We start from the raw sequence: 16,986 nt of genomic DNA on the forward strand, positions 1-16,986 counted from the left end.
AAGTCTGGCTAAGCTTTTTTTTTTGAGGTACGTACAAGAAGTGTTTTACCAGGTTGTGGAATTTGGATGCCAAGAAGGGCATGTTGATGGAAGATGTAAAGGAACCAGCCAGGAAATTCCCTGGGCCGGACTAGGACTGTCCTATTCAGAAATTCAACTGGCCAAAGAAACATGAAGCTCCAGGATCTTGGAAGCCTCTTTAAAGTGGACTGAAGAATGCCCTAAGCATGGTAGTAGGTTAGTATTCTCATTGGCTTTTGTATAGGAGTGACTTTCCCAACAGATGCTCTCACATTAAAGGCAAAAAGAAAAAAGAATTTTTTTAACCAGACAACTTGGGCTTACTGAGTAGAGGACTGTCATGTATTTTGCCTTTAGACTGAGAATGGATAGTATGATGAGCTGTCATAGAGGTAAGAGGCACTGCTAGGATCTTGCTGGACCTGCCCCTGCCCCTGCCCCTGCCATGAGTTACATAAACCAGTTCCTTTTGGGCCACACAGATAGTGAGTGAAGGCGAGAGCTGGGGTGTCACCATCATGCTAAGGCTCAGATTTCCTAAAGGAAAGTCACACCCATCCTCCTCACCTTTCCTCCTTGGCTTCCTGGAGAACTCACCTGCTTATTTCCCAAGTCCTCGTCTTTACTGCATAGGCATCTTAGGCTGTTTAATGAGCTCAGCCCAAAGGACATCCCAGGCTATGAAATATGTAGGCTGTGATTTCTTGAGAGAAGCCATTTTTTGCAGCCATGTAGAATTTAGGTGGTCTTCAAAGGGCCACTGCTAGGAGCAAACATAAGTGAGCTCAGGCAGGGCAAGAACCCAGGTGACAGTGCATATTCATTTTCATGCCTCAAACTACAGAGGACTTGGCCTCCTCACTCTCTCCAGGGAAAACACCTAATATGGATAACCTCATCATCATTAAACAAATTGCCTGAAAGAGCAAATTCTCTTGAGCACAGAGGAAACAAATCTCCTTAAAGCTTTACCTAGTAGGAACAGTAGGATGACTACCACAAACCTGATTTTGAATAGTTTATTAAAGGAAAGGTGAAGCATCAGTTTCAAATTGTACAAAAGGAAAAAAACCTCATATTGCAAATGTACAATTTACAGAATTACTAGCAAAACCAATCAAGGAGACACTGAAAATACAAAAATTTGATTGACTTCAAACTCAACTGGAAACCCATTGGAGTAGATATTAAGACTTTTTTGTTGTTGCATGGTAGTCTGTAAGTTTAAGCATCTGTCTTCCACAAGAGACTACAAGCAAAGGATCAGTCTGTGCATATGTCAGGACCCCTCCTGGTTTGCTCCTTGACCAGAATCACAGGCAGGGCTGGCTGGATAGGCCAGTCATTCCTGCTCCTTTACTTCCAGTGAAGCCCACATTTCTAGGAGAAAGGCCCTAGCTCCCTTAACTGGAGCCCAGGAATTGCTGAATTAGCAGATAAAACATTTTTTGGTGACCAAGTTTTTTTTTTTTTTTTTAAAATAACTGTACAAATGTTGAGAAAAAATCTGTTTGCTTAAAAGGATGAATAAAATTATCTGTTTTGCTTTCCCACACAAAATATAATTAGAGGTGCACAGAATTTTTAAAAATGCTGTTAATTTTTGGTAAAAAGGGAAAGCCTCATGATTCTCTTGCAGCTACTTTAAAAACCAGCCCAGAAACAGCTGTGGATGGATTGGTTTGGAAATACTGAGGCTTATATTAAAAACCAGAAGGAAGAGACTAAGTGGGCTTTTTAAAAAAACAGCAGCAGCAAGTCATAATAGTCTAATCAGATTATAATTTTAAACAATTGAAGACTGTCCTGAAGAGTCATACATTTTTCCCCAAAAAGAATTATTCTCAATACGCACATTTAACACTGAAATGTAGCTGTATTTCAAGGTAATCTTAGGAACTTCACCCTCTAAGCACAGACTTCTATGCAGCACATACTTCTATAATTGGCAAACTTAATTCACAAAATTAGCGCATAAGGATAGTAAGTGCATGGGAAGTAAACACAGTTATGTTACACTTAAAATTACTTTTGAATGGCAAAGGATTCTTCATGATTCTTCATTAAAAAAATGGAAGTCTGTGTAACTTGAATTTGGCAGGGCATGAAATAAGTGGTTAAAAACAGCAAACTGATAACTTGAACCATTTTTGTTTTACTGAGAATACTTTATTTGCTGGTAGAAGTTGCTAAAAATGCACAGAACAAATACCAATAGAAAATGCACTGTATTCGAATCTCCCTATTCTATATAAAATGAACTGAGTACAGCATCTGTTGGAAAAATGGCTGCATGGACATTTATTTTATGCCCACTTATAAATAAAAATAAACCTTTTTATTCAAGAGTATATAAAATCTGGGAATTCATATCCATATCCACAGAGGGTGTGTGGTTTTTGGCAGAGATGCACGGTGTCAGAATTCCATCTTAGCTTGTCAATGCTCTGTTCCTTCATGTTTCTGTGTTCTACAAGGTCAACCAAATCCAGTGAGCTCCAAAAACACTCTTCGGCGATTAGGATGAGCTGCTTACTCATAGATTTAATAAAAATGGTTAGCTTTTAAAACATAAAAAGGCAAAATGTTAAAACGGTTTTTAAATTGTACAACAGGAAAATAAAGTTAAAAATATTTTTTTTTTTTTTTACTCAATGCTGAGTTTTCATAAAACAGGTGTATAACAGTGTTTCTTGACAGCTGTTTTAAAAATTTAAAATTTCTTCCTCCCTCCAGAAAAACACACAATCTGTACTACGTCCAATATTAGGACACAAATGATTTTTTTGGGGTCAGTCTTTCTGAGGTGACATTCACCATTTCCTTGGGTAGTTTACATGCTCCTCTTCTCTGTCACTGCAAAAAGGGATTGACCTTAATCATTTGATTAAAAAACAAATCAGATCACATCAAAAGTGTTTTTTTCCCCATACAAGCTATCACAGTATATAGGCCTCTAGCTCTAAATAATAGAGTTCCAGATTTGTATTTTCTTCAGACTTCAGAACATAGGCATCCCAAATCCCTAGAAAATGAGAAACACAATTATTAATTTCATGTATCTACATGACCTAAGAAACCATAAATAAAAAGTACTAATTTAATATTTACTGAATCATCTTCTATGATAGCTGCAGAGTCAAAGAAGTCTGGCCTCAGCTCAGCTCGCTCTCTTCGATTTCTTGACGGGGGCTAAAAAGAGAAATTAATATTTTTCTTGAGATCATTAAGACAATGTAATGTAAAAATCAGGTAACATTTCTGATGGTATAACTACACAGAAACATTAAGGGTCAATTATTATTATTATTTTGGTACTGGGAATTGAACACAAGGTGCTTAACCGCCAAGCCACATCCTAGCCCTTTTATATTTTATTAGGGGCAGAGTCTTGCTAAGCTGTTTAGACTGGGTTTGAACTACAGATCCTCCTGCCTCAGTCTAAGTTGCTGGAATTACAGGTGTGCACCACGGTGCCCAACAATGGTTGTTTTCTTTTCTTGAGTACTGGGGATTAAACTCAGTAGCACTTGACACTGAGTCATTAATAAAATACAAAATAGTCCCCTATTTTGTATTTTATTAGAGACAGGGTCTCATTGAGTTGCTTAGCGCCTTGTTAAATTGCTGAGGCTGGCTTTGAAATCTCAATCCTTCTGCCTCCGCCTCCCAAGCCGCTGAGATTACAGGTGTATGACACTGTGCCTGGCCAAGGGTTGATTTTTTTTTTTAAATATTTATTTTTTAGTTTTCGGCAGACACAACATCTTTGTTTGTATGTGGTGCTGAGAATCGAACCCGGGCCGCACGCATGCCAGGCGAGCGTGCTACCGCTTGAGCCACATCCCCAGCCCCCAAGGGTTGATTTTTAAAGGAGAATGAGAAATTGGCTGTTTTATGCAACAGATTTTTAAAAAGTGAGCATGTAGATATTAATTTTGGGCCCACAAAACATATCTTCCCTTTTAAGTCACAGAATCATTATAAAAATGATTAAATACTAGGTGATGAATTTCAGTGAATTCTCCAAAGTAGATAGTTTGAAAGCTACTGGGACTGAGGACAGGAAGGTTACAGATTCGAATGACATTTCTTATAAAAACTTTTCATTATGGAATCCTCAAAGCACACAAAGCAGAATGTTATAGACTGAATTATGCCTCCTCCCCTGGCAATTTACAATTCCTAGAACCTTAGAATGCGATTATATCTGGGGCAGGCAGATCACAATATTTTTAAAAATATTTTTTTTATTGTAGTTGGACACAATACCTTTATTTCACTTATTTATTTTTATGTGGTGCTGAGGATTGAACCCAGGGTCTCGCACGCGCGAGGCGAGCATCCTACTGCTGAGCCACTACCCCAGCACCGAAGATCACAATTTCAAGGCCAGTGTACATAACTTAGCAAGACCTTATCTCAAAAATAAAAAGGGCTAGGGATATAGCTTAGTGTGAAGTGCTTGCCCTGCATGTATGAGGCCTTGGGTTCAATCCCTGTAAGGCCAAGAAGGATTAAAAAAAAAAAAAAAAAAAAAAAAGAAGTATAAGGTCATATGAGTAAGCCTTAATTAAATGTAACCAGTTTCCTTATAAGAAAAGACCACATGAAAACAAAGGGAGAAGGCAGCTATCTATAACGTAAGGAAAAAGAACATAAAATGCAATCAACTCTGCTGATACTTTCATCTTGGATTCCTGGCTGTTTAAGCCAGTCAGTCTGTGGTATTTGCTATGGCAGTCCCATCCAACTGATATACTGGGAAAGCAGTATGATGAATTTCCAGGTACTGATCACTTAGCTACAATTGTCAAACATTTGGTCAATCTTGTTTCATTGAGTCTCCTGTTTTTTCTTTCCCATGTCATTTTATCTATATTCAATGGTATTTTTAACTAATGGAAACTTTTTAAAAACATTAACACCATGCATTACTATTCCTGAAAAATGATTTCTTAGTATCACCTGTATCTAGTCCATACTCAAATTTTCTTGTATAAATAATATACAAAACTGTTTGATATATATACTGCATTTGGTTGTTATGTTGGAGTATAGTATATATTGTCAGACTCCAATTTAAAGTACAAGATGCCAGATATACTATGTTGAAAGATCTGGGATGAGTTCTTTCTCAAGAAAAGGGGTTGGGGGAGGAATCAGACCCTGTTACTCCCAGAATTCAAAATATGATGGCTTTCAAAGCAGGCTTAAAAAACACATAAGTTCATCCACTGTTGGTCAATGTTACCACTCCTCACCTCACAGCATTCAGAGAACAGAGCATTTTCTTACCCCAATGCTCTCCTATAGTTTAACAGAAATTTCCTTACTAGATCAATAACCATGGTGTCTTCAAATTCTTCATTCATATCTTCTAACTGGCTCCGGGATGACATCATCACATCTTCAAAGATGGGCTCAGCATCTTCCTCCATCAGACCCCGACTGATGAAGAAAAAATAGAGTCAGAAAGCTGTTTAGACTCATCAAATTTGGATTTTTGGCTCTTCTAACCAATGAAAAGCACACCTCCTAATTATTTCTGACAGAGTACATAAATTATGATTCTGAACTTCAAGATAATTAAGGATCACACTCCTTTGATTCACTCAGATTTCTCTTCAAATCATGATAAGTAAATGCAAAAATAATGGAACATTTATTAAACTGTGTCAATTTCCCCCAAACTTTACATATGAGGAACCTGAGGCACAGGTGTTTTAGAGCTCGCCCAAGTCCATGTAGCTGGTAAGTGCTAGCATTTAAATGCCTGAAGCTTAGGAGCCCTCTATTCCTATTCTGTGCTGCACAGCATATCTAGAATTATAACTTTAACTCCTAAGACTAAACATTAGAGACACCCAGAATGACTAGCATCACATAATTGTTATGATCTCAAGATAATCACTGTAACACTTACACAGCATGTCTTACTCCAGTTCTCACTTTCATGTAGTTCATTCCTGTTCTGTCCTTCCGATTTAAGTCTTCTAACTTCGGCTGGCCTAACCAAGAGATCTGCATCTGAGGACTAAGAAAGGGTACTATTATTCATTTTGTGTCGGCAGATTTAGCTAACCAGCCTCATGCTAAGAAAGCCCTGGTTGGCTGACTTAATCCCCATAGGAGGAATCAGTTGGATTTATTTCAGTGCCTTTGTGAAAAGGGCAGTAAGTTGCCCAAAAAGATCACTCAGAGGTCTCCAAGAGAAGCAGGTTGGGGCTAGTTGGTCATGCTTTAAACTGTCGCCCTTGTTCTCCAAATCCCTGCTAAAGAATACTTCTCAGACCTGTTTCAGGCTACCGCACCATTCACAGGTGTGCCTTATTGGACAGCAAGCCTCTAAGGAACAGAAATGATACTATCCTTTCAGATTTTGTAACTTACTAAATTTAGTAACCTACTACATTTCTAATCTTTTCCATTTCAATCTACTGTTAGTTGTCTCTTATCCAGTTATTTATAGCATAACTCACTATATTCAGATAAATACAAATGAGGATCTAGTCTCAAGACTAGGTAGAAAAAAAGAAAAATAAAAACAACTAGTAGATTTTTATGGCAAAACTCATAGCATCACCCTTGCCTTCTCTATAATTTTTCAGAGCCCTGTGTACCAGAAAACAATCTGATTGCCACTGTGGGTAAAAGTCATGATGTTGGTTCTCAGAGGGCAACTAGTCTCAGCACTTATCCAATAAGATCTTAAAAAATTCTTAATCCATGAACAGTTTAAAATATAAATGTAACCAAGACAAAAATATTAATTAAATGGATGATAAAAATGTAGTGTATGAAAAAGTCTGTTTGCTTAGACATTGGACAGACTAGCAGAGGCTTTCACAGGCTATTTTGTCAAGGAAGTAACCAGTGTTATCTTCTTGGAAGTCACTAAAAAAAACAGACCTGGCCAATGAATATGTGAATTCCAACTGAAATTAGCATTTAGTGAGATATGATGCATCTAAAGGCTTGTGAACTTACTTTAAGAAGAAAAGTTTTTATTAAAGAATAAAAGAGGGACTGGGGTTATGGCTCAGTGGTAGCACGCTCGCCTAGCATGGGAGAGACCCTGGGTTCGATCCTCAGCACCACATAAATAAAATAAAGGTATTGTGTCCAACTACTACTAAAAAATAAATATTAAGAAAAAAAAAAGAATAAAAGATATTTCATTGTCTATATACAGGAACTCCACAAAGAGATAGTACTTTTCTGGTACAGACATAACAAGAATACAATTTAGTAATAATATTAACTGGTATTTAAGGTTTCTAGCTTCCCTTCCCAAGTTGTCTTCAGCAGAATACTTCTAGTTTATTCTTACATATTCCTGTGATGTTGATAGGAGATGAAACTATCATTATATCTTGAAAGTTAAGAAAACTGAGGCTACTTAAATAACATGATATAAAACTTGTTCCACTATTATCAGTAAAGGTCTTTAAATATTGAGGAAGAGATATCCATAACACTGCTTATAGCCTTTTCATAAATCTTGAATTTTGGGTCAGTACTGGAGATGGAACCCAGGGAATGCTGGTCAAGCAATGTACCACTGAGCTCCATCCCCAGTCCTATATATCTTCTTTATTTGTAACTTCATTTTTGAAAGATCTGATCAGCAATGTGATAAAATTTTTCTTACTTTAACAGTTTTAAAGTTTTATGGCAAGAAAATGAGTTCTCAGTACTTACTTGTGTAAAAAGTCTGGTTCAGAACCATGCTCAGTCTCAGGTTCTTGAATCTGTTCTCCCATGGGCCGGCTATTCTCTCGCAACACGGTGGAAGTGAGCTGTGGGGCTGGTAGGGGGCCAGGAGTCTGAATCATGGTGTCAGTCCTGTTGAGCCATGTGTTATCCAGACTTTCATCTGTAAAATTTCAGTTAGCATACCAGAATGTCACAGATGGGAGTGATATCTGGTGGAAGTTACAAGAAACTTGAAGACCCTAGTCTGAATCCCAGTTCCAAGTCTCGCTTGTCTTTGCATTAAGTTACTGATCTTCTAAAGTTTAACTAGCTTCAGAGTTGTAAGGATTAAATGAGTAATATATGTAATCATCACATATTAGCTATTACCACATTATCATGTCTCTCAAGTTAATCTCTGAGGATTCATTCGCCTTATAAGGGGTTAGTAGTTAGGAGTGGGGTCAGTCAGGGCCCTCTCTAGCTATTCTCTCCTCAAGCAACAAAGGATGTATTTCCTGAGCCTCACAGGGGACCTAGGTAGCAGCACTTAAAGACTGGCTGTCCTTTAAAGGGAAATCAGCAAGTTGTACACAAATGGACGTATTACCCAAAATAACTTGTTTTGCCAGAATATATATGTGGACACAGGAAGAGGCTATTTTATGCTTCCGAGCCCTCTAAGGAAGCCTTCTCGTGATCATCCCACCACCCAGCCCCCATTTAACCATTCTCATTTAACTTCTAGAGGGAATATAATAATTTTTGCTTACTTAGGACTCAATTATACATTAGCAGGTCATCAGTCATATGCACATGCTCTCTCTGTAATTAGATTTGAGTTTCTTCAAAGGGGCCAGGAACTATTTTTTCCTGCTTCTGAAGATGGTTTACAAAGATCTAAGTCATTATTTGCATAACTAAACCAAGACATTAATAAACTAAAATAAGGCACTAATCATAATGGTTCTACCTATAAAAAGTTTACATTATTTTAATGTGAGAAGACTTTAAAAAATGAGTTCTAAAAAGCTGTGCACAGTGGCACATGTCAGTAGTCCCAGCTACTTGGAAAGCTGAGGTAGAAGGATGGCAAATTCAGGACTGGGCAACTAGCTTGGCTAGATCCTGTCTCAAAATAAAGAAATAAAAATAAAAAAGGGCCAGAGGTATAGCTCAGTGGAAGTGTCCTGGGTTCACTCCTAGTACTTAAAAGAAAAAAAAAATATTTGGAAGAATTATAATCACAAAGTCACAAAGTATAATATTAATCACTTTGTTTTTTCTCTCCCTAATAAGTCTGAGAGATGTGTATGTGTTAGGTTCCTCATCTGCCACCAAGCATTTCATCTCTCTCAGTGTTTCTCAGATATTTGGTATTTTCTCAGACATGTGAACATTCTGGATTGGCTTTTCTGCCCTTGAAAATATCCACTCATTGTCTGGTTAAGGCCATTTTACTGACCTGAAATTCACTATTGAATCAATCAACAAAAATGTGTTTAATCATGTTTTATTCATACTGCTTTTCATTCAACATATAACTCAAAATTATTATTCTCTGCCACAGTACAAGTAATGGTCAAAAAATTGATATCATTTAGTTTATTAAAATATAAATGTCAGTTCTCTATTTCATGTCATCTTTTCCAGAAAATCTTTCCTGATTCATTAAAAATTTGGTTACTCCCTGCATATTGCCAGAGCCTGCTGTGTTTAGCTCATCAAAGCACTGATCATGATGAACTCAAACTGCCTGTTTCTCTTTTCTGTCTCCCCATCTGCACCAAGAGCTGTTTTATTAATTCTTAATCCTTAATCTGTAGCACTTAGCTCACTTCTTAGGAAGGTGCTTGATAAAGACTTATTCAATAACTTCAGGAAGAATTCACTTGTAATCCTTTAAAGATTCCTCTGTAATGCATTCTTATCTTGATCTCAAACAGATGAAACTGCTGCCTGAAAGCTCTAGGCATGCAAACTATTTTAGTCATTCTGTACGTTTCAAATTCACACAGCAAAAATTTTTTTCAATTGAATAATTAGCAAATTAGGTTATTTGGTCTATACATTCTTCCCATAGTCTTAAAGGTAATAATACTAACTATTCCATTTTGTAGATTACTTATTATTTAAATTCTTTCAGCCTTAGTTTCTTCTGTGTAAAATCTGGACAAGTTTTAAACTCAGCTGATTTATAAAACATTTATAAACATTATGGGGCTGAAGTTGTGGCTCAGTGGTAGAGCGCTTGCCTAGCATGTGTGAGGCAATGGATTCGATTCTCAGCACCACATATAACCAATAAATAAATAAAGGTCCATCAATAGCTAATAAAAATATTTTAAAAAGCTATAAACAATTATATGATATAATGCACATAAAACATATAGCAAAGATTTGGTGAATGTTAGCTACTATGAATATTATATCTAAGAAAATCTGTGAATAAGGAAAAAAACCCCATATATCAATATGGGCAGCCTGATAAGACTGCTGTAGAAGTATTTTCAAAGGGAAATGACTGGGGTCATTCTGTAGAGAAAATTCCAGTATCCTACAATCCAAAGATAGAATTTTATATTTTTATTCTTTGGACTTTTTAAAAAGACTAATTCGCAAAGCTAAAACTTAAAAAGAAATCTGAAACTTTGTTAAGACTACTAAATTTTAACATTAATTCTTTTATTCTCTTTGAAATAAAGATGCTACCTAATGCACTGATAAGAGGCATTACTTACACGATCATGATAACATTCTGATAATGCAGCCAACATTTATTGAATGCTACCTATAGGCCAAGCATTATGCTCAGTACTGTGTGTACTACATTCTCGATTTGGAGTATCTCATTATAAATTCATAGTATCTGACAGGATAGGTATTCTGACCATCTTTCATTATTGAAGTTTAGAGAGCTTAAGTAATATCCTCCCAAATTTAACACAGCTGCTAAATGAGAAAGTCATGTTTGAAATATGGAACTCTGATTTTAGAGTTTGTGTTCTTCATTAATAGTCAATACATTCTCCCTAAGAATAAAAGACACATTAGATTTAAATTCAAATTTAGTTATGGATTTTAGAAAAACCTTTGGTAAATCACTTTTTAGGCTGCAGAAGCGAGGTAATGGGAGTCAAATAGCAAGCTGCATAAAGGAAAACAGGACTTAAAACACTGTCCTTCTCTCTTGGTTTAGAGACAATTTATTAATATATTAATTATTTTTAAAGAAGCATCGAGAAGGGGAAGATCATTTGAGACAATAAGCATGTTCACTTTGAGGCATCTTTCAGGAAGTTTTAAGAGAAATGTTTTGTTTTAATACAGCAATTTTCATTCTTTTTGGATATATATGGGAATACCTACCATTCATCAGATTTTTATGACAGTTCAACTCCCTGTTCCCCACAGTGCAAGAGGGTTATAAAATTTAACCATCAATGTCTTATGCTACAAAAATAAATTAACCAACCAACGACAGAACTGGAACACTATTCTGGCATATTCAATTTGTTGCAGAGGTCTACCCTCAAATTACCAGTAGCCCTCCATTATTAAAATGAATTTTGATACAACAGGACTGATTTTTTAAAAATATTTTAGTGGTAGATGGACATATTTTTATGTGATGCTGAGTGCTTTACACATGCGAGGCAAATGTTCTGCTACTGAGCTACAACCCCAGTCCTGCCATTGACCTTTGTATATAAAATTTTAATGTATTAAAGGCATATATTTTAGGGATCAGTCTTATACTTTCATAAATGTTTCCCCTTTTCCTCTGTGTGTATCTTCCTCTCTACTCCATGTTTAAATTTTTTTTTTAAGTTGTAGATGGACACAATACCTTTTATTTATTTATTTATTTTTATGTGGTGCTGAGGATTGAACCCCGCGCCTCACATATGCCAGGCATGTGCTTTACCACTGAGCCACAACCCCAGCCCATACTCCATGCTTTTTCAAGATGCTTTTTCAAGTTCCTTGACCTTTTTCTGTCCCCCTTTGTCTATTCTAACCTTTTTACCTGTATCACTCAGTGAGTATCAAATATACAAGGACATCATGTTCCTAACACTACCTTACTTCAACAGATTACTTCCTATTTATCTAAGCCAGGCAAATCATTCGTCTCATATGAAAATTCAGACTTACCTTCTACTCGTTTTTTGTGAAGTGGGGGTCGTCCTTTCTTATTCCTTACTGAGGAGGTTTTACTGCTGCTACTTCCACTGTTCACAGACATCCTATCATCTTCACCTCCAGTGACTAACGAATTTCTATAGGAGATGAGTGGAAGCCATACATCTTCTCTCCTTTCCATCATCTGCTCAGTAAGGAATTTCTCTAGGTATGAATGACTAGAAACACAAATGAAATGTAGCAATGATTTCCATGTGAGCAGTTACTGTATCACTTATTTAATTTTTTAATCTGAGGTTCTTTTTCTGAAGGCTCTAAAGAACCCTAAGGACAGACATTAGCGGTGGTCACCTGTGGAAGAAGAGGACTGAGAATTAAGGTTTTACTTCACATATTTCTAGAATGCTTTTGAATCAGAGAAGGGTGTATTTAAATCAGGAAGGGTACATGTATGTATATGTGCATGTTTGTCTTTTCTATGTTTCTTCTTTTAAACACCAATGGTCAAAAAAAAAAAAAATTAGAAGTTACCTCAAAAAGATAGTGAGTTTTCTATTTAAGGTGTTCAGATCAGGGCAGAATTTTTGGAATGGTGGAGTGAGGAAATCAGAATGCACTCTCCCTAGGAAAACAACTTTTAACAGGTAAAAATTATAAAAAACAAAAAAGTTTTTACAAATCATCCATAGGACATACAGCAAATAAAGAAAAAAATTATTCAAGAAAACCTATTATAAAGTCTTGGTAAGAACAACAAGAGTTTATAAGCATCTGAACCACAATTTGTTTTCTTCTCTTGTTCCCTCTCTGCCACTACAGTTCTAAGTTGTAGAAACTCTACTCCAGGCAGGTGGCTAAGAAGAGCAGAGCTCCCCCTTTCTAGCTTTCAGCCTAGGGCTACCCTGCAAGGGAGGAACATACTACTTGCCTTTTGCAACACCTTCTGGTCCTGTGTTGCAGCTTTATTCTGAGTAGCAGCTGGAATGAGTGACGCTCCTGGCCTCAACTTGTGGAGTAGGAACTCCAAGCACAAGCAGGCTGAGAGTACTAGGGCCCTAAATATCTCAACTCTAACTGAAGGGGCAAGCTGAGAACCAATGGTTACCCAGCCTCCCCCTGCTTTAAGAGAAAAGCTTCTGATAGTAACTATTCTGGGAGAAGCTATTTCCACCCTACCCCATCCTTCCTTCCTCCTTTCAGTGGATTGTTAAAATTTCTGCCCAGGGGATGGGCAGACTATAAGGAAGAATCTCTGTAGCTGTCTAGTCAGGGCTGACATTATTTAGAAAATTCCTTTAGTAAGGGCCTTGTTGTAAACAATGAGATCTTGATGAAAGGCAAGATGGTGCCAGTAGGTCTTTGATATTATTAGCAACAAATGACAGCTAAGACTCCAGAAGAGAACCAGGAAAAGAGAGCCAAGAAGAGCTCTTCTGGGATGACAGTGATTTCTTGGATGACAGTTGGATGTTAATTAGCTTGACTGTAATAATCATTTCCCAACATATACATATATCAAAACATCATGTTATATATATTCTTATTATTTTTAGAAAAGGAGCAGCTTCAACTCTTCACCCCATCCACCAAACAAAATGATTCTTCATTTTAAGAGTTCTAATTGATTCATTTGAGTTTAGCCTACCAGGTCCTCCACTGTGCTTATAGTGTTCTGGCATGCTTTTTTCCCCCTCCCTCCCATCTCAGAATGGGAAAATGCTTCACTACCAATTCTTGGTGGCTACTAACAGGATGCTGGAATAATTAGGCATTATATACATTTATTCTTACATGAAAGAAGGATAACTTTTTGTTATTGTTCTGCTTATATAAATGCTGTGCTTGAAGTAAGAAGGTACTGTTTAGAGGCTTCAAATTTTGTGAGTTTATTCATTAAACAGATTTGGAAAAGGTTAAAAAAAATAAAAATCCTGGTACTGGCAAAGTTATGTACATATGCTAAGCTGCACCAACATAAGGGCAAATAGGGTAGGGAATGGGACGGACTTGAAAGCATTCTCCAAGCCACACACAGATCTATCAATATTCAATTATTGCAGCAAAAGGGGCTTAAACATAGCCTCTGAAAACACAGATGAACAATGAGCTATTCTGACCTAGGGGCAACTTCTAGGAAACAAGGCTTAAAAATAAAATCATGTGCTCTCCTGGTCCTCTGAAAACTGTACATAATTTGGCTGCCACTCTCAGGAGCCATCAGAGAGAGAGGGATCTTCAAAGCTGCTAGTCCCTGGCTTAAAACAAGGAGTAAAAATGTAACCAACCTGAGTTATGACAGTAGCCTTCAAGCCACACATACATCTATCCATAAAGGGTAAAATTCTAACTGGCTCAGGGAGCTAAAATACAACCTGATCCAGGGGTGACTGTTGGGTAGCTAGGTCAAATGTTAAAAACAAAGGAAAAAGGATCTGAACAGGTACATCAGAGGCTGCACATTACAGAGGAAACAGATATTACAAAATTTGTTCATCCAAGTAACTAAACAAATGACCAAGCAAAAAACAAACAAACAACAACAACAAAAAATAAGCCACTAGGAAGGTAGGCAATCAATGTCAGAAGTAAATAATTACTTCATAATGTAATTGCAATGTATTTTCTAAAATGTCCAGTTTTCAGGGGGAAAAATATATATAAAATTTGTGGTGCTGGGGATGGAACCCAGGGCCTTGTGCATGCAAGGCAAGCACTCTACCAACTGAGCTATATCCTTAGCCCATGATATGCTTTAACAACAGGAAAATGTGATGTACAGAAAGGATGGGGGAAAGCAAGCACTAGGTCCATAGCCCACAATGATTTCAAAGTAATTATTGCAAATACATTCAAAGAGATAAAAAAAGAAACACATCTAAAGAATTAAAAGTATGATGATCAAATAGAGAATATGTATAAAAAGAAAAGATAATGACAGAGCCAAATGGAAATTCCTTTCCTTTTTGGTACAGGGGATAGAACCAAGGGCTTTGTGCATGCTAAGCAAGAACTCTATTTTTGAACCACACCTCCAGCTGCCCTTTGGAAATTCTGAAGTTGAAAAGCGCAAAAATGAAAATGAAAATAAATTACAGGGGCTCAAGAGTAGATATGAACAGACAACCCTGCCCCAAACCAAACCAAACCAAACCAAACCAACCCAACCCAACCCAACTTGAGGATATATTAAGAGATTAAGCAATCTAAAGGAGAAAGAAAAAAGAATAAAGGAAAATGAACTAGAGCCTGAGAGAAATGTGAGATACCATGAAATGCACTCCCAATGTAATAAAGAAATAAAAAATAATGGCTAAACATTTCCCAAGTCTAAGAAAAAATATTACTTTAAAAATCTACAAAGCACAATAGACTGAAACAGGATTAATGCAAAGAAATCCAAACCAAGAATTATCATAGGAAAAATGCTTTCTGAAAGTTAAAAATCAAGAGGAAATCTTGAAGCAGTAAGAGAAAAGTAACTCACTACTTATGAAGAAAATCCAATAAAACTAAGTGATGACTTCTCATTAGGCACAATGGAGGCCAGAAGGCAGTGGGATAACAAATTGCTGAAAGTGAAAAACTTATCAAACACATTTTTTTTTTTTTTTTTTTTTTAGTGCCAGGGATGGAACCCAGGAGCTCATGCGTGTTAGGCAAGTGTTCTATCCCTGAGTTACATCCCCAGCCCTCAACAAGGATCTATGTCAAGCAAAATTTAAAATAAAGTAAGTCCCAAATGAACAAAAGCTGAGAGATTTTTTCTGCTAGCAAACTTGCCTTAGTAAGAAGAAATATTAAAGGAAGTTTTTCAAGCTGAAAGCAATGATACCAGAGGATAATTTGAATGTATATGAAAAAACAAAGAAAATGAGTAAAGGTACTTATGAAGGTAGTGATAAAAGACAATACAATGCACATTTACTTCCTTTCTTTACTGATCTGTAAATATAATATAGTATATATAGTATTACTGTATTATTGGGGCCAAAAACAGAAATGTAATATATTTGATAATAAGCACAAAAAAAGTAGGTGGGAGAAAAGTTACATTACAGTAGGGAATGACAGTAGATGGCCATTAAAATCCCACAGGAAGAAATTAAAAGAATCAAAAATGGTAAATGGGTTAATGTAACAACCTGCAAATATATTTTTACTTTCTTTTCTCATCTTCTTAAAAAGACGTAAGATTATATCAACTAATAATTATAACAATAGCACACACACAAAAAGAGAAGGAAATGGGGTTATGTGTAAGTTTCTATATTCCTTCAGAATTAAGATACAGTAAATCTGAAGTAATTTTTTTTAAGGGACCAGGGATTGAACTCAGGGGCACTTGACCACTGAGCCACATTACCAGCCCTATTATGTATTTTATTTAGAGACAAGGTTTCACTGAGTTGCTTAGCACCTCGCTTTTGCTGAGGCTGGCTTAGAACTTGTGCTCCTCCTGCATTATCCCCCCTCCCACCGGGCCCCCCAGAAGCTAGGATTATAGGTGTGTACCACGGCACCCAGCACCCAGCCTTAAGTAAATTTTAATAATATGCCTCAGAAAGTCACTAATAAACTGAAAAACACAAAGATCATGTCACACAAGTAAACATCCTCAATATAAAAAGGCAGTAAAGGAGAAAGAACAAAAATCCCGGAAGATATATAGGAAACAAAAAATATACCATAAATTATCAGATGGATTAAAAAAAAAGGCGTAACCCAATCTTATATTGTCTGTATGAAACACACTTTAGATTTAAGGACAAAAAGAAAGTAAAATGATGGAAAAAAAGACATATTATGTAAATAGAAACAAAAATAGAGCTGGAGGGGTAATACTAATATCAGACAAAATAGAGGCAAGATAAAAATTACTAAACATGGAATAGGACACTTTAAAATATCAATCAATTGATCAGAAAGATATATAACAATTAAAAATCTCTATATACCTAACAGAGCCCCAAAATACATGAAGGAAAAACTGACAGAACGGAAGAGATGAGGAGTCAATTCAATAATAGACTTCAATATCCTACTTTTCATATGGGTGCAAATGGTACACACCTGTAATCCCAGCGATTCAGGAGGCTGAGACAAGAGGATTCCAAGTTTGAA

General features: G+C 36.5%; 1 protein-coding gene across 5 annotated transcripts in view; it reads right to left on the reverse strand.

The window, feature by feature from the left end:
• Positions 1-1,053: 1,053 nt before the first annotated feature.
• The window catches only part of Stag1 (STAG1 cohesin complex component), a 372,311-nt gene continuing 356,378 nt past the window's right edge, over positions 1,054-16,986 (reverse strand). For all 5 annotated transcript variants that reach the window (XM_077795277.1, XM_077795281.1, XM_077795278.1 and 2 more), the window contains 6 exons: positions 11,878-12,083; positions 7,726-7,900; positions 5,948-6,058; positions 5,358-5,472; positions 3,133-3,213; positions 1,054-3,046 (listed from right to left, as the gene is read on the reverse strand). In XM_077795277.1, coding sequence (XP_077651403.1) covers positions 3,023-3,046; positions 3,133-3,213; positions 5,358-5,472; positions 5,948-6,058; positions 7,726-7,900; positions 11,878-12,083 — 712 coding nt within the window. In that variant the 3' untranslated portion in view covers positions 1,054-3,022. The remainder of the gene's footprint in view (positions 3,047-3,132; positions 3,214-5,357; positions 5,473-5,947; positions 6,059-7,725; positions 7,901-11,877; positions 12,084-16,986) is intronic.

Source organism: Urocitellus parryii, chromosome 2 (genome assembly GCF_045843805.1).
Source record: "Urocitellus parryii isolate mUroPar1 chromosome 2, mUroPar1.hap1, whole genome shotgun sequence".
Taxonomy (NCBI): Eukaryota; Metazoa; Chordata; class Mammalia; order Rodentia; family Sciuridae; genus Urocitellus; species Urocitellus parryii.